This window comes from Vulpes lagopus, chromosome X, assembly GCF_018345385.1.
Source record: "Vulpes lagopus strain Blue_001 chromosome X, ASM1834538v1, whole genome shotgun sequence".
Lineage (NCBI taxonomy): Eukaryota > Metazoa > Chordata > Mammalia > Carnivora > Canidae > Vulpes > Vulpes lagopus.
This window is the reverse complement of record NC_054848.1, coordinates 92052-118845: the sequence shown is the minus strand read 5'-3', so window position 1 is coordinate 118845 and position 26794 is coordinate 92052. Positions and strand designations below refer to the sequence as shown.

The 26794-nt window shown below is 66.5% G+C and overlaps 1 protein-coding gene across 1 annotated transcript; it reads right to left on the bottom strand.

Moving 5' to 3' along the window:
* Positions 1-635: 635 nt before the first annotated feature.
* On the bottom strand, positions 636-26794 carry LOC121483048 (cohesin subunit SA-2-like). Its single transcript, XM_041741257.1, has 21 exons — positions 26761-26794; positions 26482-26581; positions 26246-26373; positions 25396-25536; positions 25033-25196; positions 23639-23735; positions 22595-22671; positions 20795-20866; positions 17713-17917; positions 15909-16060; positions 14861-14934; positions 14630-14753; positions 12063-12161; positions 10716-10795; positions 7399-7506; positions 6096-6207; positions 5372-5486; positions 3441-3544; positions 2414-2506; positions 2209-2259; positions 636-884 (listed from the first exon to the last, which is right to left on the bottom strand). The coding sequence occupies exons 1-21, from the start codon at positions 26792-26794 to the stop codon at positions 636-638; spliced, it is 2379 nt and encodes a 792-aa protein (XP_041597191.1).

Sequence of the window (26794 nt, the reverse complement as noted above, 5' to 3'; positions counted from 1 at the left end):
GAAGAACCCGCCACCCAGGACACCTTCCTCACTCCGCAGCTGGGGCAACAGGCGCAGAAGTGCTTGCAGCCCCCTAGCACCCCAGGATCAGGGAGGCTCCGGGCTGCGGAACTCAGAGCAATGTGGACTCCTTATGCGGTAACGGGCCAGCCCGGGCCACACCCCCGGCCCACAGCTCACGCGGCCCTCTGCCGTCTGCGTGGAAGTTCCACCGGAACGAAGCCCAGTGACGTGCTGGCTGCGCTGCTCTCGTACAACCGCCAGGCACAGGACGGCCCAACAGCTCCTTACACACCAGTGCCCGGTGGACGCAGGCCAGGGCCTCCGACAGGCTGTGCTCCGGGGGCTTACAGGGCTCCCGCGGGGACAAACAGGCCACTCTGTCAACCCCCGCCAAGCGTACACGCTGCCAGCAGATCGGGTGCAGCACCAGCAGTCGGGGCTCGAAGGGGAACCCGCCCTGCGTCCCCAGGGTCACACTGGAGAGGTCACGGAGCTGACCCCTGACAGGTGCACACTTTATAACACTTCAACAAGAGAGCACGGAGCCTCAGTACCCTCATTCAGCACGGGGTCCCCATCTCCACGCATTTCCCCAAGCCCCCGCCTACATCCCAACATCCGCACCACCCACATCACGGCCCACACGGAGCCCCCAAAGCCCCCGCAGCCCGCACCTCGTGTTGGATGAACACGTCCAGCAGCGGGGTCAGCACGTCCACCAGCATGTCGACCAGCCGGCTGCAGGCGGGGGCAGCCTGGCCGTGGGCAGAGCCGCCCTCGTCACAGTAGGTGCCATAGGCGCGGGCACAGGCCTCCAGCACCGCCACGTCCGAGTGCCGCTGCACCAGGCAGTCCAGCTCGAGGAGCGCCGCGTCCAGGTACTGGGGGGCAGGGGAGCAAGGGCTGGTCAGGGGACTGGAGGGGGGTCGAGAGGGCCACTCAGGAGATTGAGGGCGAACGTGCCAGCGAAAGGTCAGGAGATTAGGGAGGAGGTCATGGGTTGAGATGAAAGATCATGGGGTCAAGGACGAAAAGTCAGCAGTCAAATGGGGAGCTGTCAGGGGTTACAGGGTCGGGAGATGAGGGGTGGGGTGGAAAATCACAGGGTTGAGCGATCAGGGGCTAGAAAAAAAGGACCAGGCGGAGCCCTGGGCAGGGGGTATGGGAGCAAGAGAGGATGCTCATAGGAGCTGCAAACATAGGAGTCAGGACCCTGCCACTGGGTGGGAGACGGCTGACCCCTGCAGGGTGGACAAGGAGGAGGAAAGGAGCCCCCACACCTGACACCGCAGGGAGGGGGATGCAGCCCCCTTGTCTAAATGCACAGAAGCAGGTGTGGCCCTAGCAGAGAGGGTGTGGACCTGGAGGAGGAGGGGTGTGGCCCCAGGGAAGGGGGCGTGACCCAGGGGAAGGGTAGGGCTCTAGGGAAGACATCCTGGTCCCAGGGGACACAGACACAGACTCAAAGAGGTGTGGCCGCAGTGAGTGGGTGTGGCTCTAGGGAGTGGGCGTGGCCACAGGAAAGGGGTGTGGCCCGGAGAGCCGCAGGGGGAGGGGCGTGACCTAGAGGAGTAGGGGCGTGGCCAGGAGGGCAGCTGTGGCTCTAGGAAAGGGGCGTGGCCTGGAGGCATAGGGGCGTGGCCAGGAGGGCAGCTGTGGCTCTAGGAAAGGGGCGTGGCTTAGATGAGTGGGGGCGTGGCCAGGGTGGCTGTGGCTCTGGGAAAGGAGGCGTGGCTGTGGTGAGTGGGCGTGGCTCTCGGAACGCGGGCGTGGCCCCAATGAAAGGCTGTGGCCCAGAGGAGGGCTGTGGCTCTAGGGAACTGGGCGTGGCCCAGGAGGGCTGCGGGGGGAGGGGGCGTGGCCTAGAGAAGTCGGGGCTTGGCCAAGAGGGCAAGTGTGGCTCTAGGCAAGGGGCGTGACTGGTGAGTGGGCGTGGCTTAGGGGAGTGGGGGCGTGGCCAGGAGGGCCGCTGGGCTCTAGGAAAGGAGGCGTGGCCGCGGCTCTTGGGCGTGGCCCAGAGGAGTGCTGTGGCTCTAGAGAAGGGGCGTGGCCCGAAGGTGAGTGGGCGTGGCCCAGAAGGGGCGCTGCTGCTCTAGGGAAGGGGCGTGGCCCGGAGGAGGAGGAGTAGGAGGAGGAGGAGGCCCGCTCCCCCCCCCACCCCCGTGAGGCCGTCCCCCTGGGAGGTGCCCGGAACCAGGCACTTACGGAGCCCAGGCCGTCCATGTCGTACACGTCCAGGTTGCAGTACTGAGGGATCTGCAGGAGGGGGGTCACCTTCTCTTTGTCCGCTGCAAACTGCCCAGAGAGCAGGCATGACGCGGAGCGTCCCCAGCGCCCTCCTGCAGCCTCCGGACCTGCCCTGGAGCCCCCCAGCGCCCGCTCCCGGCCTGGGCCCTTCCCCACTCGGCACCTTGGACAGCAGCCGGGGCAGCACCTTGACAAAGTGTCGGCTCATGTTGGCATGCTCGCGCCAGCGGCGGGTCCCGTCCACCTCCCTGGCACCCTGCAGGCAGAGCATGCATGGCCTGAGCCCACGGCCCACACGAGTCCCGCAGTGGCCCGGGGACCTGCTCCCACGTGACCAGGTCACAAGCGGGCGGCGCTGCCCGGAAACCGAGGACAGAGCTCCGGATTGCCTCTGGTGTTGGGTTTCCAGGAAAGCGTTTCCCTTGCAGGGAAGCCATCAGGACTGAGTTGTCTCCCACAAGTTCACACCTCGCGGTGACCCTAACGCCGCAGGGCTGGTGTCATAAGAGTGAGAGATGAGGGCACAGAGCCGGACACGTGCACAAGGGAGAATGCGACAGCCAGATGAGGATGGAGGCAGAGACGCGGCCACAGCCCGAGGATTCCAGGAGCTGGAAGAGGCCGGAAGGATCCTTCCCTGCAGCCCTGAAAGGACCCCGCCTGCATCTCGGTGGTCCTGCCCGCCCAGGCTCAGACGTCTGGTCTCTAGGACTGCGGTGAGCACTTAATTCCCATGGCTTTATGTCCCCCAGGACACCAGAGGCTCACACGGAGGCAATTCAGAGGCTGGCCGACACACTGCCGTGTCTGGTGTGAACACGGCAGGGGGGGAACTGCGCAGGGCCCTCCCCGGGGAGGCAGGCAGCAGACACGGACCAGCTGGCACACGGCCTGGCAGCCGGCGGGAAAGGTGCGCGGGAGCCACGGGCACGGCCAGCAGCACCTACCTGGGCGGCCGGGAGCCCCGCCCGCAGCGCCAGCGGCCAGGTGAGCAGCCAGGGTGGCAAGCGCAAGGCTGAAGCGCAGCAAGCGGTCCCCGGCCCTGGGCAGAGCGCGGCAGGGCTGAGGCAGGCGCGGGCACCCATAGCGCCCCCGCGCGCGGGGCTCCCAGCAGCGGCACAGCAGCCACAGCGCAGCGGTCAGCACAGGGGAGGAAGCGCATCCAGGCAGGGGGCAGGGGTGGCACTGACTTTCTTGCCCAGGCGGCGGCCAGCGGGAGGGCGGCCCTCGGCAGCCTGTCTCACGGCGGCCACGAGGATCTCGATGAGCACTCTTTCCTGCTGGCTCGTCAGCGCTGCGGGGACACGGAGACGGGGGCAGGTCAGCCCACGCCGACCCTCACCGGGTCACGGAAGCTTCTGGACTGATGCACTGCTGAGAGGCCTGGCTGGGCCTGGCCCGGGCTCGGAGCACGTGCGGAGCAGGAGGCTCCTGGGCACAGCAGGCCCCGACCCGGCTCACACACTCAGCGGTGTGCAGAACCAGGGCCAGCCCTTCCCTCAAAGTGTGCACACAGCCCCGGGCTGCGTTCTCACGGCAACCCCTGAGCCACCTCCAGCGGCAGGCGGCGGCCCACCTGGCACCGTCCCGTACCCTGGGACTCGGGTCTAAAGCCACACACTTGAGGAGACACTGTGTTCACTGGCTGCTCCGCAGGGACTTTCACCCCCCAAGGTCACAACCACCTGGAACCTCAGAACAGGAGCTTGTGGGGAAACTGGATCTTTCCAGGTGTGACTAAGTGAGGGTCTGAGCTGAGCTCGTCCTGGACCAGGTGGCCCTGCATCCAGCAACAGGGGTCCTCGTAAGAGACAGGAGGAGCCACAGATGCACAGGAGGAGCCCCGTGAGGATGGAGGACACGGGAGGGACGCAGCCAGCAGCCCCGTGAGGATGGAGGACATGGGAGGGATGGGCCCCAGACGCTGGAAGAGGCGGGAGGGACCCTCCCCGGAGGCCCTGCCCCGGACCTCAGACTCTGGTCTCCAGAGCTGGGAGGGGACGGATTCTTGTTTTAAGCCCCCAGGTTTGAGGTCATTTGTCACAGGCACCGCAAGAACCTCACACCCGGGTCCTCCTGTCCAGTGTCCCACATCCTGTGATCGGTGCCACTATGAGCCCCGGGGGCAGCAAAGGCCCACGCTCAGGGTCAAGAAGCTCAGAGACCCCATGGCGGGGCCTGGAAACTTGAGTCAGAGTAAAGGAGGTGCCCCGGTGATGAAGGAACAGGCCCCTCCGTGACCCCCCGGGAGCGTGGTGGAGGCTGCTGGCCCCGCCAGGAAGGGGACAGGCCTGGAGGCCTCAGCCATGGCTCAGGGACTCCAGGCTTTAGCAGAGGACACTTGTCTTCAGCAGGGCTGGGGGGGGTCTCAGAGGGCAGGGCCTCGGGTGGGGCTGCGGGCCGGCGTCGGAGGAGGGGTGGTCTCCTTGGGGCGGTGCCCGGGGGCATGGGGTGGTCTCAGAGGGGCGAGCCTGCCAGGGCTCATTCACCAGGCAGCTGCCCACACTGCATCCTGACCGCAGGGCCCAGGCTTTGATCCCCTTGCAGGACAGCAGCCGCGGCCACTGTCCTGCGGACCCCAACTAGAGACCGGGGAGCCCCCCGTCAAGGCCTGAGGACCCTTCGCCCCAGGGGAGCACGGCATGTGCCCCTCCCCCCGACCAACCAGTCAGGGAGCAAACGCTGCACAGCAGTGTGGACAGGGCCGCTAGCGCCCCGTGCCGCCCACTCGTATCAGTGACACCGTGGACAGACGCTTGGCAGGACGGCGGAGGACCGCAGAGATGACACGACATGGGAGGAGGGGCATGGCGGGACACGGGCAGACAAGGACACGCAACATGAGGTGGGGGCGGGACACAAGGGGGACTGGAGCACATTGGGACACGAGGGTGATGGGGATGGCAGGACACGGGGACATGGGGGAACGGCAGGACACAGGGACACAACAGGACATGGGGGGACAGTGGGACGTGGGGAGGATAGCACGGCCCGGGGAGGACGGCAGGACAGGGAAGGATGGCAGGACACGGCAGGGACGGTGGGCCTAGGGGGACGGCAGGGCGGCCAGCAGGATCACGGGCCTGGCCCACGACTCCGAGCAGGCTCTGGCCACGCTCACCTTGGCGCCCGCCGCGCGGCTCCAGCAGCAGGGCCGTCATGCACTCCCAGTTGCGCACCAGGGCGGGCGCTGCCTCCCACAGGCCGTCCACCAGGTACGGGACGTGTCTGTGGAACTGACAGGGACGTGCCCGACGTGTGAGAACGGGACAGCGGGACAAGTGAGACATGGGGCAGGGGCAACACGCGATGACGACACGGGGCACGGAGGTCATGTGACGGTGGCACAGGGCAGGGAGGACAGGACACGCAACAACACGGAGACGAGAACACACGACGACGTGGGCAGGAAGCTCATGTGGTGGCGACACGGGGCAGGGAGGACACGCAATGATGACATGGGGCACGGAGGTCACGTAATAACATGGGAAGGACATGCGATGACAACACAGGGCAGGGAGGTCACGTGATGACGACACAGGACACGGAGGTCATGCGATGACAAGCAGCAAGGAGAACACGTGATGACACAGGCAGGAACGGCCCCCTCCCGACCCCCCCGTGCGCGGACATGTGAGGACACAGCAGGACAGCGACCTGGCGGCCCGAGTCCCACGCGCCACAGCAAGGCTGTTCACATGGGAAGCAAGGCCCGGCCCAGCCCACCTCCGGGCGCGTGGCATGGGACACGGCACGGAACTTGGGCTGCGGGGCGGGACCCAAGTCCAGGTCCCTCATGTGGCTTGGACGCCGCGTCCCCGGGCCCCATGCTGCCGCGCCCTCACCTCACCCTGCAGGTAGAAGTCGATGAGCGTCTTCATGTTCTGGAGGTTTCTGTCAAACTCGTCAGGGGGCTCTTGGCCAAAGAACCCTTCGTGGGGCGGAGGGGCCAGGAGCCTAGGGAAACGAGAGAGGGGCCTCAACGTCGGCCTGGGGGGCCCCAAGCACGCGGCTGGGCCCGGGTCCTCGAGGCTGGCCGACCTGCACCCTCACCAGCACGCGCCACACCGAGACCCGGGGAGCAGGGCTACCAGGACCCGTGGAGGAAAGTTCTAGAACTGACTTCTGCTGTCCGAGCTGCCGGTCAGCTCAGGCCAGCACTGGGGAGGGAATGAACAACCAGACTGAGGTCCTGGGGACCTCAGGTGACCTCAGGGATGGGGGGCTCAGGGGACCTCAGGGATCCCAGGGATAGATAGGAACTTAGGGGATCCCAGAGACAGGGGGCCTCAGGGGATCCAGGGGACATCAGGATCCCGGGGACAGGGGGCCTCAGGATCCAGGGGATCCAGGGGACAGGGGGCCTCAGGGGACTTCAGGGGGCCTCAGGATCCAGGGGACCTCAGGGGTCCAGGGGACAGGGGGCCTCAGGGGACTTCAGGGGGCCTCAGGATCCAGGGGATCCAGGGGACCTCAGGGATCCAGGAAACCTCAAGGGCCTCAGGGAATCCAGGAGACCTCAGGGGATCCCAGGGACACAGGGGGCCTCAAGGGGTCCAGGAGATCCGGGGGCCTCAGGGAATCCAGGGGACCTCAGAGGATCCCAGGGACAGGGGGCCTCATGGGATCGAGGGGACCCCAGGGGATCCCAAGGAGAGGGGGTCTCGGGATCCAGAGGACCTCAGGGGATCCAGGAGACCTCAGGTGATCCCAAGGATAGGCGGCCTCAGGGGATCCAGAGGGGATCCAGGGACAGGGGACCTCGGGACCTCAGGGGATCCCAGGGATACAGGGGGCCTCAAGGCCTCCAAGGACAGTAGACCTCAGAGGATCCCAAAGGCGGGCGCCCTCGGGGATGGGGTCCACCCACCAAGTCAAAGCGATCCCCGCGTAGACCTGCCTCTAACAGGTAACCAGTGAGCCTGCGTGCGGTCACAGGCGCGACTGTGGAGCAGCGTTCTTCTCCCGTGGCGCTCCCGCCCGTCCCGTTCTGTCCCCTATACAAAGCCCTGGCGCCTGGCCTGCCCTCCACCCTGCACCTGTGGGCCTGCAGCTGGTGGGACGTGGGACACGGGCTGTGGGGCCCACCTCTGAAGTGCCGGTGACGTCACGGCGCCGGGGACAGAAGCGGGCAGGCGCCGCACTCACCTCCTGCAGATGAGCTCCCCCGCGGCCGTGGCCATGGGCCTGTAGGCCGCGTACACAAACTGGAACAGGAACACGTACTCCATGGCCGAGAACACGCCCACGTAGTGCCTGGAGGGACGTGCTCGTGAGCCCCGGGCCTGGACGCGGGGCTTCCCCACGCGTCTGCACGAGACGCGCTGCCACCAGGGCCCTGCCTCACATGCCTGTGCACGCGGGGGGCCGCGCTCCCCTCCAATCCCCTGTTGGGCCAGTGGCCCCAGGCGCAGCCTCCCCTACACGGGGCCCCCAGGAAGCCGACGCTCACCCGCGCAGCCACGTCCCAGGACGTGAGCCCAGGCCACAGGGGAAGATGCCACGAGAGCCGGCCCCGAGCGCGGGATCCTGGGAGGCCCGCCCCCGACAGGGCTGCCGGTCCTGGGCCCTTTTCCCTCCAGCCCCTGTGGGCACCGCGGCCTCTCTGGGGTGTGCCCCTGGCCCACACAGCGCTCCTGGTGCCAAGCAGGCGCCCTGCAGGGTGCACTCGGGGGGAGCTATCAGGGGATGAGGGTGGGGGACACCCTGACACCACATGGGGGACACCACGTTGTCCAAAGGCGCACGTTGAGCCCACGTGTGGCACCGTGTCCACTGCAGCGCAGCCGTTTGCCGACAGCCCCTGGGCGCTGCCAGAAGCAGCAGGAACAGGGCAGGGGACCTCGGGATTCTGGGGACACGGGGCCTCAGGGGATCCAGGGAGGCCCCAAGGGCAGGGCAAAGACCCCGAGGGCACAAGAAACCCCAAGGGCATGGGGGAGGTCCCAAGGAGGCGGGGAGACCTCACGCAAGTGAGGGGTACACCTGCACTCGCCCGCGGGCACCGCACTCAGCAAGGAGCACACTCCGTGGTTCCGAGTCGGCCCCGTCCGAACCTCAAGCCCCAAAGCCACGCGGCTCCACCCAGTGTGGGGCACCCAGGCCCCTGCCGTGACCGACCCAGTGCACTGGCACCTGCCTGTGGGACAGGCACACAGTGTGGCCCCAAGACCTGGAGCCTTACCCCCCGAGGCCCGCGAGCTGCCATCAGAGATGCAGCTGGAAGGCCTGGGAGCAGGACCGCCAAGGGTGACAGAAGACGGACGTGCATGTGGGAGCCAGGCCCAGCAGACGCACACTTGCACACTTCCTCCCCGTTGTAGTAGGCGGGGCCCCCCTGATTAGACGCGGCCCACCCCCAGGAGCACAGGCCAACCTATCCTGGAGCTCCTCAGCCGGGATCCCACGCAAGCTGCCACCACCCGCAGCACCCACCGACGGGGAGCAGCGAGGTCGACGCGAGGCTTCAGCCGTTGCCACTTCCTGGCAGGCGCGTGCAGCTTCCAGCTGTGGACTCGCCGCAGACCCCCAGCCATGACGAGCCCCACACGCGTGTCCAACTTCAGTCCCAGAGCCTGCTCCGCGTGCCCCAGGGCCACCCGCCACCGTGCAGGCCCTCAGGAGGGCTCCCCTCCCCAGCTCGCACACACGTCCTGGGACGTCCCCACCTCTGCGACAGTGAGCCGATTCCCACCAGGGCCTCCTTCCACGTCCCCACGGCCCCGTCTCCCTGCAGGATGCTGACACAGCAGCCACGGGAACAGCACAGAGCAGGACACGCAGCCAGTCTGGGCCGCCCGCCCTCCACAGGGCAGGAGGCAGAGGCCCCCACCCGGGGCTGGAGGGGCCCCCATAGCCAGGCCTGCGGTGCCCCTGGAGGACACGGCACCCGAAGGACGCAGGCCCGGCTGCGAGACGGAGCGAAACGGCCTCAGGACGCGATCTGAGCACGGCAGAGGCCCGAGGTCACGGCATCCCCTTCACGGCTGCCCTGCGCCCGGACCCAAGGCCTCCAGCACCTTCTGGATCCCCATGTGAGTGCGCTGCCCGCTGCCACCAACACCAAGAGAGTCGTGGGATCCACTGGGGGACCTGCCGTCCCTGCCCACAGGCTCGTCTGGGTGGGCAGGAGAGGGCCCACGGCCCGAGTGCAGCCGCGTGCTGTGCTCAGGACAGGCGGCTCTAGGGCGCGGCAGGTGCTCCTCCCAGGACCCGGGCCAACCCAGGTCGCGCCGCCCGTGGGCGTTCTCTGTGCACACCGCGGTGCGCTCTCACGTGCCAGCTTGTCACCCATCTGTGCTCCTGGGGGGCGCAGGGGGCGTCCTGCCAAGTGCGGGTGGCACCGGCCTCCATGGGACCACAGCACGGCACGCAGGATGCCTGTGCCCGTCCCCAGCTCCAGGGTGCCCGTGTGCACGGCAGCAGGACACACGGCCACCGAGGATCCGACACCCAAGTGGCCTCACGCTGTCCTCGGCTCGGGGCAGGCCGGCAGCATGGGCAGGCACGCAGCCTCTGGGGCACAGCATGTCCTCCCAGCACCCATCCTGGCGTCTACACACAGGGCCAAGCAGGAGGACGTGACCCGTGTCCCTGTGTCCCCGACACGCCTCACATCAACATTGGACACATGACTCTCAACAAGGAAGCTGCGTCCTGCAGGCGCCTGACATACAGGGGAACACCTTACCCCGGCCTAACACCTCACAGGGATCCAGGAGCTTCCAGAAGGTTCTGTGGGCCGGGCCGGTCGCTGCTGCCTCCTGAATCCAGCCCCTCTGTCTCCTCGGAGCCCCTGACACACAGGCAGCAGCGGACGGGGGAGACTGGGACCCCAGAGGGAACCCCACACCCGCGAGTGCCAGGCCAGGCCCGGGGTGACCTCAGGTGAACCCTCCCCTCGGATCTCAGATCTGAGCCAGGACACTGGTGACAATTCTTCAACCTTGCAGGAGTGCCCGCCGCCAGAGCCCGCCCACCCGCCCCGCCCTGCGCGGCTGGCCCCGCCCCATCTGTGCATCTGGCCCCGCCCCACCTGTGCGCCTGGCCCCGCCCCATCTGTGCATCCGGCCGGCCCCGCCCCCATCTGTGCGCCTGGCCCCGCCCCATCTGTGCATCCGGCCGGCCCCGCCCCCATCTGTGCATCTGGCCCCGCGCACCGGGCCTCCCACGCCGCCGGCCCTGCCCCCGCCCTCCACCTGTGCGCCTGGCCCCGCCCCTCCCACGCACCTGGCCCCGCCCCCGCCGGCCCCGCCCCTCCTATGCACCTGGCCCCGCCCCCGCCGGCCCCGCCCCTCCCACGCACCTGCCCCCGCCCAATCCGGCCCCGCCCCTCCCACGCACCTGGCGCCGGCCCCGCCCCTCCCACGCACCTGGCGCCGGCCCCGCCCCTCCCACACACCTGGCCCCGCCCCCGCCGGCCCCGCCCCTCCCACGCACCTGGCCCCGCCCCCGCAGGCACTCACTCGGAGATGAGCCTCAGCAGCTGCATGCACTCGGACGTGATCTCTGGCTGCTGGTCCTGCGTCATGGACAGGATGCGCTTCTGCGGGAGCAAGACCGCGCGCGAGCACCGTCTGCGTGACGTGACGCCGCGGCCCCGCCGCCCCCGGAGCCGCCCGGACGCCCACGGCGGCGGCCGACACGCAGCCTGGCCCCAGCGGGCCGCGAGCTGGGCCGAGAGCCCGCCCCCAGGTGCAGCCCTGCCTTGGTGGGGGGCAGGTGCGCTCCCCGCGGCCCCCAGGCCGTGCGCTGGGTCGTGCCTTCGTGTGGGCGCCCCGCACCCCGGGTCCGCCCAGACGCCAGCACCCGCCCCTGGGTGACACCTTAGGGTCCCCAGACTTTGTCCCTCGCGGTCACCTGCTGCGGGCGCACCGTGACAGGGAACGGGCTCAGGAAGCTGGGACGCGGGGCCTAGGCCTTCAGGGCCACTGGTCGTCAGACCCCAGCCCTAGAGCCAGCAGACAGGAGACCCGGCCCCAGATGTTACCACTCATCAGGTCCCCGGGGTCGCAGACCCAGGACTGGGACCTTCTGCCCCCAGACACGACCGCGCCCTGAGGAGGCTCAGTGCCCTGCACACCCCGGTGATTGAAGCTGGAGGGTCTGAGAGCCCATGGGTCCAGCACAGCAGCCCCCGCGGCCTCCCTGCACCTGCAGTACAGGTGCGCCCGGAGCTCCCAGACGGTGCACACGATCGTGTCCAGGCTCTCCCTGGCGCCCACCCTTCTGCAGGCGTGACGTCACGTGTCCTGACCTCCCCTGGGGGGTCCCCAGGTCAGGGACGGCTTCTATCAGGACACGACCATGCAGGGCTGCTGGGCGCCTGCCCTCGCCAGGTTCCTGCTCAGACCCCGCTGGGGATGCTGACAGGGTCGAGGACCAGTCGCTGTCCCGCACTCCCCCGAGGACGGGCGCCCCCGCCACGCACACCGGCTCCGCACGTCCAGGGTGCACCTCCGTGGCCCGACCCCCACCCCCAACCAGCCACACGTCCTGGGTCCTCCCCTTGTGGCTCCCACGCCCATGATGGAGGTCAGCACCCCGCCTGCCCCCTGGGGGTGCGCACACCCCACACCCTGTTTCCAGGCCAGGGCGCACGTCTCCGGAGCACAGTGACAGCCGGGCAGCTCGGCCAGGGGCTCGGACACCCCAAGACGCTCGGGGCTCACCTTCGCAGCACAGCGGCCTGGGCACCCGGCTCCGACGTGTGCCACACCCTGGGCCCCCAGCGGCTGCTGCGCGCGTCCCGTCCACACGGACACCGAGATGCCTCGGAGGAGGCAGCAGCCAAGACGCAACACCTCACGCACCTTGAACTTGTGGAAGAAAAGCCCCAACTTCATGGCCGACTCTCGCTTCTCGTAGAGCGCCTTCAGCGCCAGGATGCACTTCATGCGCACGTTCGCGTCCTTGGGGACAGAAACGGGGCGGGTCACCGCAGAAGGGCGGCCGCACCCCCACACTCTCCCGCAGACGCTTCCTCCGCCACCACGCAGGCCCCCCGCAGCCTGAAACAGTTGAGGCGGGACCTGCGGCTTAGCGACCCCCTCGCGGGGCACAGATGCCTTCTGGGGTCTGAACTGTGCACCCCCAGGTCACAGGTTGGCCCCCGTGCCCCCAGGACCTCCGATGGGGCTGTTTTGGGAGGTGGGGTCTGTAATGGCGGGACGAGGCTGCCAAATGAGGTCAGTAGGGTGGGCTGATCCCATAGGACGGGGCCCCTATAAAGAGACAGGAGGACGCAGACACACAGAGTGGAACGGGCATGTGAGGACACGGGGAGAGCTCAGGGTCTCCATGCCCAGGACGGAGGCCTCGGGTCACGATCTCGGGGTCCTGCACTGAGCCCCACGTCAGGTCAAGGCTCCCTGCTCAGCGGGCTGTGCTGCTCCCTCTGCCCCTCCGTCACCCCGGCGTGTGCGTGCTGGCCTCCCTCAAATAAACAAATAAAATCTTAAAAAAAAACAAGAAGCAAAGAAACAAACACCCGCCTGGCCCAGCACACCCAACGGCTCCGCGACCCCTGCACCCCACACGTTCTCTGTACAAAACTAAGCGGGTCCCTGAGGTTGTCTCGGGGCTAAAGCCGCACGTGGGCACTGCAGGGCCTGAAGCAGGACACAGGCCCGCGCCACACCGTGGCCCCATGTGGGGTGAGGCTGCCCGCAGGGGCGCGGCAGGCGGCCTATCAGGGAGCGCACGTCCTCCGCACCCAGGGGTCACCCTGCGGGGTGCTCACCGCGCCTGGGGCCAGCGGGGCCTCTCAGTGCCTCCCGGAGGTCTCCACCCCCTAAGCAATGCGGGGCACAGTGGGGGCAGCCCCCCAGGACCCGAGAGCACCGCACACCCCCACGCGCCCCGCTGCCATGACAGCGCCCACGGCCGAGCCCCGCAGGCCCAGCGTGGCCCCAGCGGCAGCCCTGACGGCCTCCTCCCTGCACACCTGGCTCCCGTGGCCCAGTGCAGTCACCGTGCTTGTGGCCGCGCACTATGCCACACCCACTTCCACACCCCACAGGGGAAAAGCAGAGAAATCTGCTCCAGGCCAATGTGTGTTACCCCAAAATCCATAGGTTAGCTCTCGACACCCCCAGGGGATGGTATGTGCGGGTGAAGCCCCCGGGAGGGGACCGGTCCTATGGGTGGAGCCCCCGGGAGTGACCAGGTCCTAAGGATCGAGCCCCCAGGGAGGGGCCTGGGTCCTAAGGGTCGAGCCCCCGGGGAAAGGACCAGGTCCTAACGCTGGAGCCCCCCGGGGAGGGAACCAGGTCCTAAGTGTGGAGCCCCAAGGAGGGGCCCAGGTCCTAAGTGTGGAGCCCCAAGGAGGGGCCCGGGTCCTAAGGGTGGAGCCCCGGGGAGGGGCCCGGGTCCTTGTAAAGGACGAGCCCCAGAGCGCCCCCTTGCCCCCGGCTCCAGGCGGGAGGCGCACCGTGAGCCAGGGATCAGGGTTCCCTCCCGTCGGGTCTGCGGCCCCTGGACCCGGGACAGCCCAGCAGCGAGGACAGGGAACACGGGCTGGGCAGCCCTGCGGGGGGTCCGCCACCGCCACATGCCCCAGCTCAGCCCCAGGACACAGAACAGCTCACAGTCCAGCCGCCTTGCCCTTTCCCGCAGAAACAAACCCGTCCACGCCACAACCCAAGACCGCTGCCACGCGTGGCCGACCGCCGCCCTCCCACCCACGCCGTCCACGGCAGCACGCCACAGGCAATCGTGGCATTCGTCTCAACACCGTGATGAGCCACAAGCTCGTAAAACTCCACGCACAGCGGAGGACCGCCCGTGGGGCCTTGCCTGCAAAATGCGCGGAGCAGCGGAGCTCCAGGGGTGCCCCCAGGCCTGCCCCTCGCACCCTAGAGGCAAGAGCCCCAGCTCGGGAGTCATGCGCAGGACAAAACGGCTCCGGAAACGGGATCACAGCCATGGGTGGGCACAGACAACTCCCAGGGCTGCGTCACGGTCGCTGCCGCCCGGAAGGCGTCTGATCAGAAGCGCCGACCAACACTCGTTTGCGTCTGTGATGGGAGCAAAGCGCCCCGGCGGCCGCGGGAGCCCCGCCTTTGCTGTGCGGGGACGTGAGCGCGGGGTTCAGAGCTGTGCTGTCCAGGGCCGCGGCGGTGGCCCGGTGTCAGGCCGGGTGAGGACTGAGCTGGCCGCAGCCGGGTGGACCGGGACCGGGACCGGGCGGGCTACGGGGACGCAGGCTGGGGTCACCTGCGGACGTGGCCGCTCCGTGATCCTCTGCGGGGGGCAGACGCGATGCAGGGCCACGTCCGCAGGTCCCCGAGGACCCGCCATCGGGCCCAAGGACGGCAGCGCGGAGAGCCTCCCCACGACACTGGGCTCCGGACAGACGGCGAGGCCCCGGCGCGCGCACCTTGTCGTACAGCATCCAGCCGATGTACTTCAGGTAATTGTTGTCCAGGAACATGTCTGGGTACAGGCGGATCCAGCAGCCCAGCTCCCCCATGCAGATCACCCGGATGTCCGAGCTCACGTCCCTGGGAAACGAGCGAGCACATCACCCGGCGGCCGGGCGCGTGGCAACCCGGGCTGAGCGAGGCTAGGTCACGGCCCGGGGCGCGGGGCACGCGGGGAAGAGCCTTACCGGTAGCGCGGCACAAATGTCCTTTTAAAGAGCGCGCAGATGATGTTGTCGATGGCCATGGGCTTGTTCTGGAACTGCGGTGGCACAAGGACGGGGGGCGCTGGGCGGGGCACTGCAGGCCGCCACAAGCCGCGGCTGGGGGGCGGTCACCCCTCGACATGCGTCTGCATCCTCTACGCTGACCAGCCTGCGCCATTCGCTGCAGACCGCCCCGCCCCCGGATCTGGGCCTCTGGGGCCGCCTCGCACACGCTGACCATGCACACACGTGGGCGTACAGGGCAGGGGTGAAGGCGCTGGGAGGAGGAGCAGGAGGGGAGAAGGGGTGCAGGGAGGGGAGGAGCAGGGTGCAGGGAGGGGAGGAGCAGGGGTGAGGGCGTGCAGGGTGAGGGTGGGGGATGCAGGCGGTGCGTGGGGGGGAAACAGGGTGGAGGACTGTGCTGCGCCAGAGGAACCTAGAGGGGCAGGACCCTCAGAGGTGCACAGTTGTCTTTCTGGAAGCTTCCTGTACCCCAAGGTGTGGATGCCCCACAGGTGACCTCCCATGTGCCCACGGGTGTGGGGGGGCTCAGACAGCAGGGGGATGAGGGGGGCAGGAGCAGGGACAGGAGAGGGCGCAGGAGGCACAGAGGCAGATGACAGTTTGCACCGGTGGAAGCACAGGTGAGCCCAGAAACAGACTCGTCTGTGAGCATCGCAGGGAGGGGAGGCACCTGCCTGTCCCTGGGACGACGCCCCCCCAGGGTCGGCAGCTGGAGCAGGACAGGGACTGGGGGAGGGGCAGGGACTGCTGGCCCCACTGTGCGGACGCACCCCCCTGGCCGCCGGCGTTTGGGAACCTGTAACCCTGGGGAAGGTCACAGCCCTGGGGACGGGATCTGTCCTCAGCACCGGCCCCCGTGCATGGGGTGCAAACCACACAGGGGGCAGCCGGGCGGCAGAGGGGCCCAGGGTGGACCCTGGCTCCTACCTGCTTTCCTGCACAGTGATGCCCTCACACCTGGGTCCCCCCTCCCTCCCGTGCTGCCCCCCCCACGCCACCCCCTCACCTGGTGCCGGCGCTGGTCCAGCAGCTCCATGTAGTACTTGTGCCTGCCCTTGAGCTTGGTGATGCTCTCGATCTCGTACAGCCGCTGCGCCGTGCGCCTGCCCGTGCAGATGCCCTGGTTCACGCTGGCCAGCGCCGTCAGCAGCTTCATGGCTGCCAGCAGAGCGCGGCCGTGACCCCAGGCCGTGACCCCAGCGCTGGGCTGCACCTGCCACGCCAGGCCGTCCGGGTGGGGGGGGGATCAGGGTGATGGGGGCAGAGGCTGGGGCAGCTGGGGCTGCTGTGTCCTGCCCCTGCTGGGCCACGTGTGGACGGTCCCCCCGATGATGAGCGTGTGTGCCAACCCAAGAACACGAATGGGCGACCCCGGGACGTACACACACCCGCGACCTCCGCCACTGCAAGGTCAGGTTGGGGTGCCGGTGGGACGGAGCGGGCCGCACGCGGCCTCAGAGGGCACGGCCAAGGAACCGTCGCTGTGCCCCACCCTCCTGCCACAGAGGCCAGGATGGGACCCTAGGGGGCTCGTGCCGCCTTTACCCGTGTCCCCTGCAGGCCCAGGCGTGGGGACGACGCACACGTGGCCCCAGTGGGGCTGACACCTATGCACACACGGGAAGGAGCCCTCAGTGTGCACAACCCTGTGGCACCCGGGATCCGAGCCCCACGTGCAGCCTCCCGCTGCAGCCTCGTCCTGGCCCCTGCGCTCCTGCGCGGTTACCAGGTGACACGGCCGCGCGAGTGTGTGTGTGACGGTCACTCTGCAGGGCGCTGGCTGTCGGCTGCCGCACCTTCCGGAAGCACCCTTCCCTTCACTCCCAGGACGGGAACCAGGACGCTCCCACCGAGTCCCCGTGCTCAGCGCTGGCCGCGAGCCCTGCCCAGGGACCAGCTACGCCAACGGAGCGACGCGCAACCAATGACCCGGTGTCTGGAATCAGTGGTCGCTTACGAGACATTAGGCCCACGGACGGTAGGACAACTGACGGCGGTTGTCACAAACAGGACCCGCCAGGGAAGGCCACTCCCGGGACTCGGGACGGACGGGCAGCGCAGGCCCAGGGCGCGGCACCGGGTCCAAGCACCGCGCCCTCCCGCACACGTCGCCCTTGCCCGCCGCGCTGCCCCCACCGCTGTCACGGCCTTTGCTCTTCGCGGGAAGGTGAGCAGGAGCCGCTCGTGCCCCCGACGCTCTGCTCCGGGTCCTCCCGCAGCAAACCCCCCTCCGAGGCTTCTGCGCCCCTGCAGCTCCCGGGGCCACCCGCCCAGCAGCCTCTGTGCCTGCAGGTCCGCACGCTGGCAGCGCGGGGTGTGGACACCAGCCCTGACACACGAGCCAAGGCCCAAGCCCCGGTCCCCGGGGCCCCGCCCCACGGCCCCGCCCCAGCCCCGTGGGGCCGCCCCCAAGCCCGAGACTCCGCCCCCAGGGCCAGTGGACCTGCCCCACGGCTCCGCCCCCGATCTGTGGCCCCGCCCCCTGTGGCCAGTGACCCCCGCCCCAGTCCGTGGCCCCGCCCCCTATGGTCAGTGGCCCCGCCCCAAAGCCCAAGACCCCGCCCCAGTCTGTGGCCCCGCCCCCTGTGGTCAGTGGCCCCGCCCATGGCTCCGCCACCTGTCTGTAGCCCCGCCCCGAGCCTGTGACCCCGCCCCTGGGGGCAATGGCCCCGCCCCGGTCTCTGGCCCCGCCCCTGCGGCGATGGCCCCGCCCCCGGCCTCTGGCCCCGCCCCGGTCCGTGGCTCCACCCCCTGTGGCCAGTGGCCCAGCCCCCAGCCCTGGGACCGGCACCCGCCCGGCGGCGCCTCACCTGCCAGGGAGCTGGTGTGCCGCAGGCTGTACACGGCCGAGTTGGTGAGGCCGCTGAGCATGCAGATGACCGTGTCCATGAGGTGGCCGTCACACAGCACCGACGAGTGTGTCAGGTGCACCAGCAGCTCCGTGAACTCGCAGAAGTTGACCCTAAACCGTTTCCAGAAGGGCCCCGGCCCCACGATGGGGTAAAAGTCATTCTGCTGTGTTCAAGACAGAAGGGGGGCGAGGTGCTGTGTGACAGGGACACGGGCCTGGGCCCCGCGATCGCGACCTGGAGCTCTGCCCAGGACAAGGGTCTCTGGGTCACACGAGCACACCCTAGAACCTGGGGGTCCCACGTCCACGCTGACACAGGGTGACCCCGCGAATCCCTGACCCTGCACCTGGGAGGTCACAGGTCCACACTGACACAGGGTGACTGACCCCAAGTCTCCCTGACCCTGTACCTGGGGGGTCACAGGTCCACACTGACACAGGGTGACCCCGCCAATCCCTGACCTTGCACCTGGGAGGTCACAGGTCCACGCTGACACAGGGTGACCCCAAGTCTCCCTGACCCTGTACCTGGGGGCGTCACAGGTCCACGCTGACACAGGGTGACCCCGTGTCTCCCTGACCTCGCACCTGGGGGGTCACACGTCCACATTCACCCATGACCGCAGCTCTCACTCATCCTGCACCTGGGGGATCACAGATCCACAGTGACCACAGTGACCCCAGCTCTCGCGCGCTGTGCCCCTAGCCAAGATCAGATATACACACCCAGTGACCCCACCTCCCTGAGACCCAGCAGCTGGGGGTCACATATCCACAGCCACCAGGGTCACCCCATGTCCCCCACAGCCTGCACCTGGGCCGATGGTCCCGCATCCCCCTGGGCAGGTCGGCAGGCTGCGCCGGGCGGCCCCCACTCCGGCACGCGCCCCAAGGAGCCGGGCTCTCTGGCTGTGGCCGAGCACGTGCAGCTGCCGACCGCCGTGCGAGCGTGAAAGCTCCTTACAGGCACTGCTCTGGCCCGTGGGGCTCAGCCGGGTCCTGCTGTCCCCAAGGGACCAGGGGACTCCCAGGGACTCCACTGGGGAGGGGGTCGGAGGCCGAGGTCGGGGAAGGCAGCAGTGCTGGGCCTGCGGGCACGGGCGCCCCCCGCCTTCCGTCTGCTTCCCCCCCCCCCAATGCCCACAGTCACCAGGACAGCCCGCGCCCACCTCCTGCAGCACGTGTGACGCGGGGCTCACGGAGACAGCCTTCCTCCCACCGCCTCCATGCCCCTGCCCACGCCCCTGCCCCGCGCACTCCCCGCGCTGTCCCCGCACAGCACTCCCTCCACCCCGTCCCCCACGAATTCCCCCCCCTTCCCCCCGCCCCAGGGAACCTGCGGTTGCCGCTCTGTGCCCTAGAACAACTCCCTGTTCAACCACTCTGCACGCACACGCACACACTACACAAACCCTCACTGCGGGTCATTCCAACCATGAGCATCACAACACCCTTTGGGCGCTGACGCACCGAGTACGCAGAACACGACCAGGTCTAAATGTGCCAGTGTAGACAGATCAGTCAGGTCTAAGTGTGCCAGTGTACACAGATCACTGTCAGGGCTCCATGACACAGTGTAGACAGATCACTGTCAGGTCCACATGTGCCAGTGTAGACAGATCAGTGTCAGGGCTCCATGACACAGTGTAGACAGATCACTGTCAGGTCCAAATGTGCCAGTATAGACATATCAGTCAGGTCTAAGTGTGCCAGGGTACACAGATCACTGTCACGGCTCCATGACACAGCGTAGGCAGATCACTGTCAGATCCACATGTGCCAGTGTAGACAGATCACTGTCAGAGCTGCACAACACAGCGTAGATAGATCACCATCAGGTCTAAACATTGCAGTACACACAGAATATGATCGGGTCTAAATGTGCCAGTGTAGACAGTATACAGTCAGAACTCCATTACACGGTGTAGACAAAAGAAGATCAGGTCCAATGTACTGGTGTAGATGGAACACAGGTGTCCCTGACACCATGTAGACAGATCACCGTCAGGTCTAAACATCCCACTGTAGACAGGACATAAGTCTAAATGTGCCAGTGTAGACAGATCACTGTCAGGGCTCCATGACGCAGTATACACAGATCACTGTCAGGTCTAAACATCCCAGTGTAGACAGAATATGATCAGCTCTAAATGTGCCAGTGTAGAGAGAACACAGGTCTCCATGACACAGTGTAAACACGATGAGGTCTACATGTGCCAGTGTAGAGGAACAGCAAGGCTTCGATGACACAGTGTAGAAAGAACACTGTCAGGTCTAAATGTGCCCGTGTAGACAGAACACGATCAAGTCTAAATGTGCCAGTATGGATGGAATAGTCAGGGTCCCATGACCAATGTAGACAGAACATATCAGGGCTCCATGATGAAGTGTAGACAGACCACTGTCAGGTCTAAATGTGCCAGTACAGACAGGACACGATCAGGTGTCAGTGTGCCAGTGTAGACAGATCACTGTCAGGGCTCCATGACACAGTGCAGACAGGACATGTCGGGTACACGTGCACATTGTAGGCAGCACACGGCCAGGTGTCCATTCCCAGTGTAGACAGAACAGGCTCGGGCCTAAGTGTCCCAGTGTAGACAGGACTCACTGAATGAACTCACTTTTGCAGGACGAGTCAGCTCTAACTGCCCCGTCACGCACAGACACAGCCCGGCCCCACCACCTCACGTGGGCCCTCAGTGTACCCGGCGTGGACTGAGCGCCGCCAGGTACCGTCACGCTGTGCGCAAGCCTGGGAAGCGCTACCGTAGCCAGTGTGGACGGGACGGGGTCAGGTCGGGGGGAGCTCCCCTCGCCCCAGTTAGGACCCGGTGAGGTCGCAACCCAGCAGGCCGCCAGGACCCGGGCCGCGGGGCCCGCCTAGCGCTACCCGGCACTCGCCGCAGCCCCTCGTCCACGACCAGGGCGCCCGCCCCGCACGGGGAACCCGACACGAGCTCCGCGGGCTCCGCGGACTTGGGGCTCGGCAGGAAACCACGCGGAACCGCCCCGTTCCAAAACTCCGCAAAGCGTGTTACCAGCTTCTCTGGCCACATGATGGTCAGGATCCAGGGGTAAGCCAGAAACTTCTTGTAGTACAGCCCGGTCTCCTGCAAGAACAGAGAAGCGGCGGTGACGTGCAGCGTCCCCGGGGCACCCGGCCGGCCCGGCGGGCCAGGCCCGCGCAGCACGGGCGCTGGGAGCACCTCCGACACCCCGGGGGCCGAGGCCCGTGGGCGGAGGGGGCCCTGCTCTAGGCAGGAGTCCACGTCCGCCCTCCCGCCAGCGCCCTCGGGAGGGGCGGGAACGGACAGCGGCCGTGGGGCGCAGCCCTTGGGTTCACGGGCTCACGCCCAGAACACACACTGCGTCTCCCTGGAGGCCAGGCAGGGGAGAAGGCAGGGCACAGATGCCACTCGGTGGGGGGGGGGGGCGTGTGAGCTGCTCGGCTCCCCTGGCGTGCGCCCTACAGCCAGTACGTGGATCACCCGCCTGCTGTGGGCCCTGCACGCACGGCATTTACCCGGAGAGTGTCCAGGGGCCTGCTCCTTGGAAGGCACAGGGTCTCCCGCGACAGAGGCAGGGTGGGGGGCTGGCAGAGCCACCACTGCTGCTTCTGAGGTGGGGGGGACTGAACATGACCCCGATCCACAACGGGGGCTCCCCGAAGAAGAGGCGCAATCTGAGTCAGGGCCACGCCGAGTGACCCAAAGGAAGGACCTAAGTTTTGGGATGTGGAGGCCAGAAGAACAGCAGGGGTGTCGCCCACAACTGAGGGCCTGGGCTCTCCACACCCCTGAGTTTGCGGGCTTAAGGGGAGCCCTCCCGGGGACAGACGGCGAACGTCACGTGGGGTCCCAGTGGGTTCCGGCGAACACACACAGTGGCACACACACAAATGCATGGGCCTACACACACTCGCTCACGTGCACATACACACACGCATGCAGCACAGCACAGAGGCACATGCATGGACCTGCACACACACTCGCTCACATGCACGCATGCACAGCACCATTCAGAGGCACTTGCATACAGATGGACCTGCACACACTCGCTCAGGTGCACACGGGCACATGTGCATGCACACACAGCACAGCAGCACATGCACAGAACTACACACACACGCTTGCTCACCTGCACATATGCACACGTGTGCATGCACAGCACAGAGGCACATGCACACATGGACCTGCATACACTCATGTGCACATATGCAGACATGCATGTATGCACAATGCAGAAGCACATGTACACGCATAGACCTACATACACTCATGTGCACATGCACAAATGTGTCCGTGCACAGCAGCGTTGAGGCACATGCACACACATAGGGAGTGAGAGGAAGGCAGGAGACTATTAGCGGCTGAACACACTCGAAGCTTACACGTCCTTCCCCTTTTCTTAGTTGAGTCGTTCCAAATAAGAAATCAAAGAAAAAAGTTACTGTTCTTTGCCCTGATTCACAAGACTCTCGGAGGGCACCGTGAAGGTGTTTTAAGATATGAGCCCTGAATGCAGAGATGACGCCCGTCCCTGAAAGGACGAGTCGATGAGCAAACCGCGGTCCACTCACACAGCGGAACAGGGCGCAGGCTCGAAGAGGAAGGACGTTGTGCACCTGCTGTGGACGGACCTTGAGGACGTGGTGCGCAGTGACATGAGCCAGCAGCGGCAGGACGGCTCCCACCCCGGAAACGGGACAGCCTCCCTGCCCGCGCCCCACCCCGCCTGTGGGCGCGTGTGCGGGGGTGGGGGCGGCGGGGCAGCGGCGCTCAGGAGGCAGCTCCCGCCCCGCGGCCCCGGGCTCCCGGGCTGCACGGAGCCCGCCGCACCTGGTCAAACTTCTCGGTCATCTTGTGCACCACGCTCTTGCCTTGGTTGCTCTGGTACAGCTCGGCCGTCACCACCCCTGCAGAAGAAAGGGGGACACATGGCTCCAGCCGCCTTCTCCCACGTGGTGACGCCTCGTCCGTGAGAGAGGAGGCGAGGCCGCAGAACCCGCAGCTCCCACTGTCTGCATGATGGGGCCTCAGTGAGGCACGCGCAGGGTGCCCGTCGGTCGCCGCGGGGGCTTCTCGACAGGCTGGTGGGCCCCGCGGTGGCCGCAGCAGCTTCCAGAGGATGCCCTGGTTGTCCCCGGTGAGGACGACTGCTCGAGGTGTGACGCACGCACGGGCGAGGGGCGCACTCAGCGGCGGTGCGTACACTCACCGTGAGCGCCCATCACCAGGGCCCACTGCAGGCAGCCCCCCCCCATGTGGGCAGCGCCCTCTCGTTTCCCTGGCCCAGGAACCGCTGAGACGCCGTCCGTCGGTGGGTGGACGTGCCCGTTGTGGGCATTTCATGCACAAGGGGTCACAGCTGTGCAGTCCGGTGCCTGCACATCCCCCCAAGCACCATGTGTTCACAGTGCATGCACGTGGCAGCAGAGCACAGCGCTTCCCCCCTGCCTGTTCTGAATAATCTTCACCCCTCGATCCCACGACCCAGAGACCATGACCTGAGCTGAAACCAAGTGTCACATGCTTAACCAGTGTGCCACCCAGGTGCCCCTGCGTCCCTCTTCTTACAAGGACAAGATCTCATGGGACCAGGGACACCCTAAGGACTATCTTCCTGCTTCCATCCGCAAAGATCTTACCTCCCAGTGAGGTCACATCCTGAGGTCCTGGGGTCAGGACGTGGGCACATCTTCCCTTGGGGAAGAATCCATCCTTTGCTCTGAGATGACAACGCTGCTCACAGAAGCAGCAAGCTCTCCCACATACAGGAGCCTCCGGGCCACCCTGGCCCTTAAATCCGCACGTAGGCAGGACAGGCAGGCCCAGCGAACCCATGTTTGGGGACACCCACAAGTGCCCAGGAACATGGCTCACCTTCGCAGCCACAGCACTGGACGAAGAAGCTGATGAGGTCCAGCAGGGCCAGCTCCCTGTCCTCCTTATACGACTGTACCCACTCCTCGACGGCCGTCTGCATGGGCAACAGCCACTGGTGAGCACGCGAGTGTGAGGAGGTGCATGTGACAGGCCAGCCGTGAGGACACGTGCGCGATCATGCATCAGATGGCCAGTGGTGAGCACCTGTGTCTGTGATGAGCCGTGTGTGATAGAGCAGTGTGAGCAGGTGTGGGCACACAAGTGTGATGAAGGGCATGCGACGGGCCGACCGTGAGCACTTGTGTGTGTGTCTGTGTATGATGAGCTGCATGTGATGGGCAGCAGTGGGCACTCGTGTGTGTGTGTGTGTGTGTGTGTGTGTGTGTGAGATTAGATGTGTGAGCACTTGTCTATTTGTGATGAGCCGTGTGTAACGGAGCAGCTGTGAGCAGGTGTGGGCACACAAGTGTGATGAAGGGCATGCGACTGGCCGACCGTGAGCACTTGTGTGTGTGTCTGTGTGTGGGATAAGCTGCATGTGATGGGCAGCAGCGGGCACTTATGTGTGTGTGAGATCGCGTGCATATGGTGCACAGTGGTGAGCATGTGCATGTGCATGTCTGTCATGAGATATGTGTGTGACGGGCAGTGGGGGCACTTGTGTGTGAGATCAAGTGTGTATGACAGACACGAGTGAGCACTTGTGTGTGTGTATAGGTGATGAGGTGCATGTGATGGGCAGCCGTGAGCACGTGTGTGAGATCAGCTGTGTGTAGGATGGGAAGTGGTGACCACATGTGTGTGCACATGTGTGTGAGATCAGGTGTGTGTGCCGGGCAGCACTGAGCATGCGTGTGTGCACGTGTATGTGCCAGGCCATGGGGAACACGTGCAAAGGGCATACGTGACGGCCGGAGGGCAGGTTCACACGGGGCTGCGGCGCTGCCGCCTGCAGCGGGTGCTGAGTCCGCAGACTCCCACCAGGCGCCCCGCCCGCACCCACGCCCAACCCACTCCCGCACCTTGCTCCCACATCTCGCTCCTGCACCCCGCACCCCGCTCCCTACGCCTGCACCTGCACCCCACTCCCGCACCGGCTTGTGCACCCCGCTCCACACCCCGCACCCGCTCCCCGCTCCCACACCCGTGGCCCGCTCCCGCACCTGCTCCCACATCCACTCCCGCACCCGCTCCCACGCCCGCTCCTGCACCCCGCTCCTGCACCCCGCGCTGGCTCCCCGCTCCCACACCTGTGGCCCGCGCCCGCACCTGCTCCCACATCCACTCCCACACCCGCTCCCACGCCCGCTCCCACGCCCCACTACTGCACCCCGCGCCGGCTCCCCACGCCCGCTCCCCACGCCCGCACCCGCAACCCACGGCAGCGGCACCTGCACGGAGCTCCTCCCCAGTGCGACCATCTCAAAGAGGGTCAGCTCGGTGGTGACAGCCACTCTCCTCTTGCGCGGCTTCCGCGGCGGCCGCCCTCGCCGCTGGTTGCCCTGCCCCGGAAGCCCCCGTGTCCCCGGGAGCCCGAGGAGGCCCTGCTGAGGTCCTGGGGGACGAGGACCACGGTCCTGGGAGCTCCACCCAGTCAAGAATGGGGCCGGGCGGGAACCCTGACAATCAGGAGACAACAGCGACCCCGAGACACGCCCTGCAGGGCCCGGCCACACGTCCTCACGGCCGTCACATCAAACAAGTCCTGGCTCCGTGTGGCCTGTCTGCACCTGCCAGAGGCCGCCCCTGCTCACCTGGGACCCCGGGCGAGGACCGCAGGATGGGCTGGGCCGCGGGCACCTGCAGTGACGGCGGCCGAAGACACCCCAGCACCCCCCCCAGCAGGGAGGGGACGCCCAGTTGGAGGACGGGGGAGGGGACACTGAGCCTGAGGACTGGGAGGGGACACCATGTATGAGGATGGGGAGGAGACCCTGAGCCTGAGGGTGGGGAGGGGACGCCATGTCTGAGCACCGGGAGGGGAAGCACCCTGGGAGCACCATGGGGCCCTGGGCTAGTGGTTCGGTGGGCAGGCAATGTAGGGACGAAAGCCTCCAGAGGTCAAGTGTGTATGACAGACACGAGTGAGCACTTGTGTGTGAGATCAAGTGTGTATGACAGACACGAGTGAGCACTTGTGTGTGAGATCAAGTGTGTATGACAGACACGAGTGAGCACTTGTGTGTGTGTCTGTGTATGATGAGCTGCATGTGATGGGCAGCAGTGGGCACTCGTGTGTGTGTGTGTGAGATTAGATGTGTGAGCACTTGTCTATTTGTGATGAGCCGTGTGTGATAGAGCAGTGTGAGCAGGTGTGGGCACACAAGTGTGATGAAGGGCATGCGACTGGCCGACCGTGAGCACTTGTGTGTGAGATCAAGTGTGTATGACAGACACGAGTGAGCACTTGTGTGTGAGATCAAGTGTGTATGACAGACACGAGTGAGCACTTGTGTGTGAGATCAAGTGTGTATGACAGACACGAGTGAGCACTTGTGTGTGAGATCAAGTGTGTATGACAGACACGAGTGAGCACTTGTGTGTGAGATCAAGTGTGTATGGCAGCCACAGCCATGAACCAGCCGTGTCCAGGGGACTGCAAACCATTGTGAACCCAGTGCTCAGGGTTGTCCCTCAGCGCCATGGGGTACCCATCACCCCACTGATCAGGGCCCAGGATGCAGATGGGGAGCTCAGGCCCGTGACCGCCAAGGTCGGGGGAGGTCAGTCTCCTGGGACAGGTGAGCCAGCTCTCCCTGTCCTTATGGGCGGGTGGGGCCCAGGGTCTGAGCCCACCACAGCCTCAGGGAGGGTGGCTCGGAACCCAGGGTCATGTTCACGTGCAGATGAAGAGGGTCACAGTAGAAGCTGCGGTCATGTGCAAAGACGGCAGACCCCAGCAGTCACGGAGACCGTGAGACTGGGGGGTCTTGGCAGAAACTGCGGCCACATAGGCAGACAGCAGCACTCAGGGGTCACTCAGGGTACTCCTGCCCCATAGCAGCCTGACCCTCCCAGTGGGCTGCAGCTCCCGCGTGAGGACCAGTACGGACGCAGTGAGAGCCACGGCCACACCTGCCCCGACCCGAGGCTGCCCTGCCTGCTACAATCTGACCCACCAAGGCTCGCCGACACTGAGTCCCCGAGGGCCAT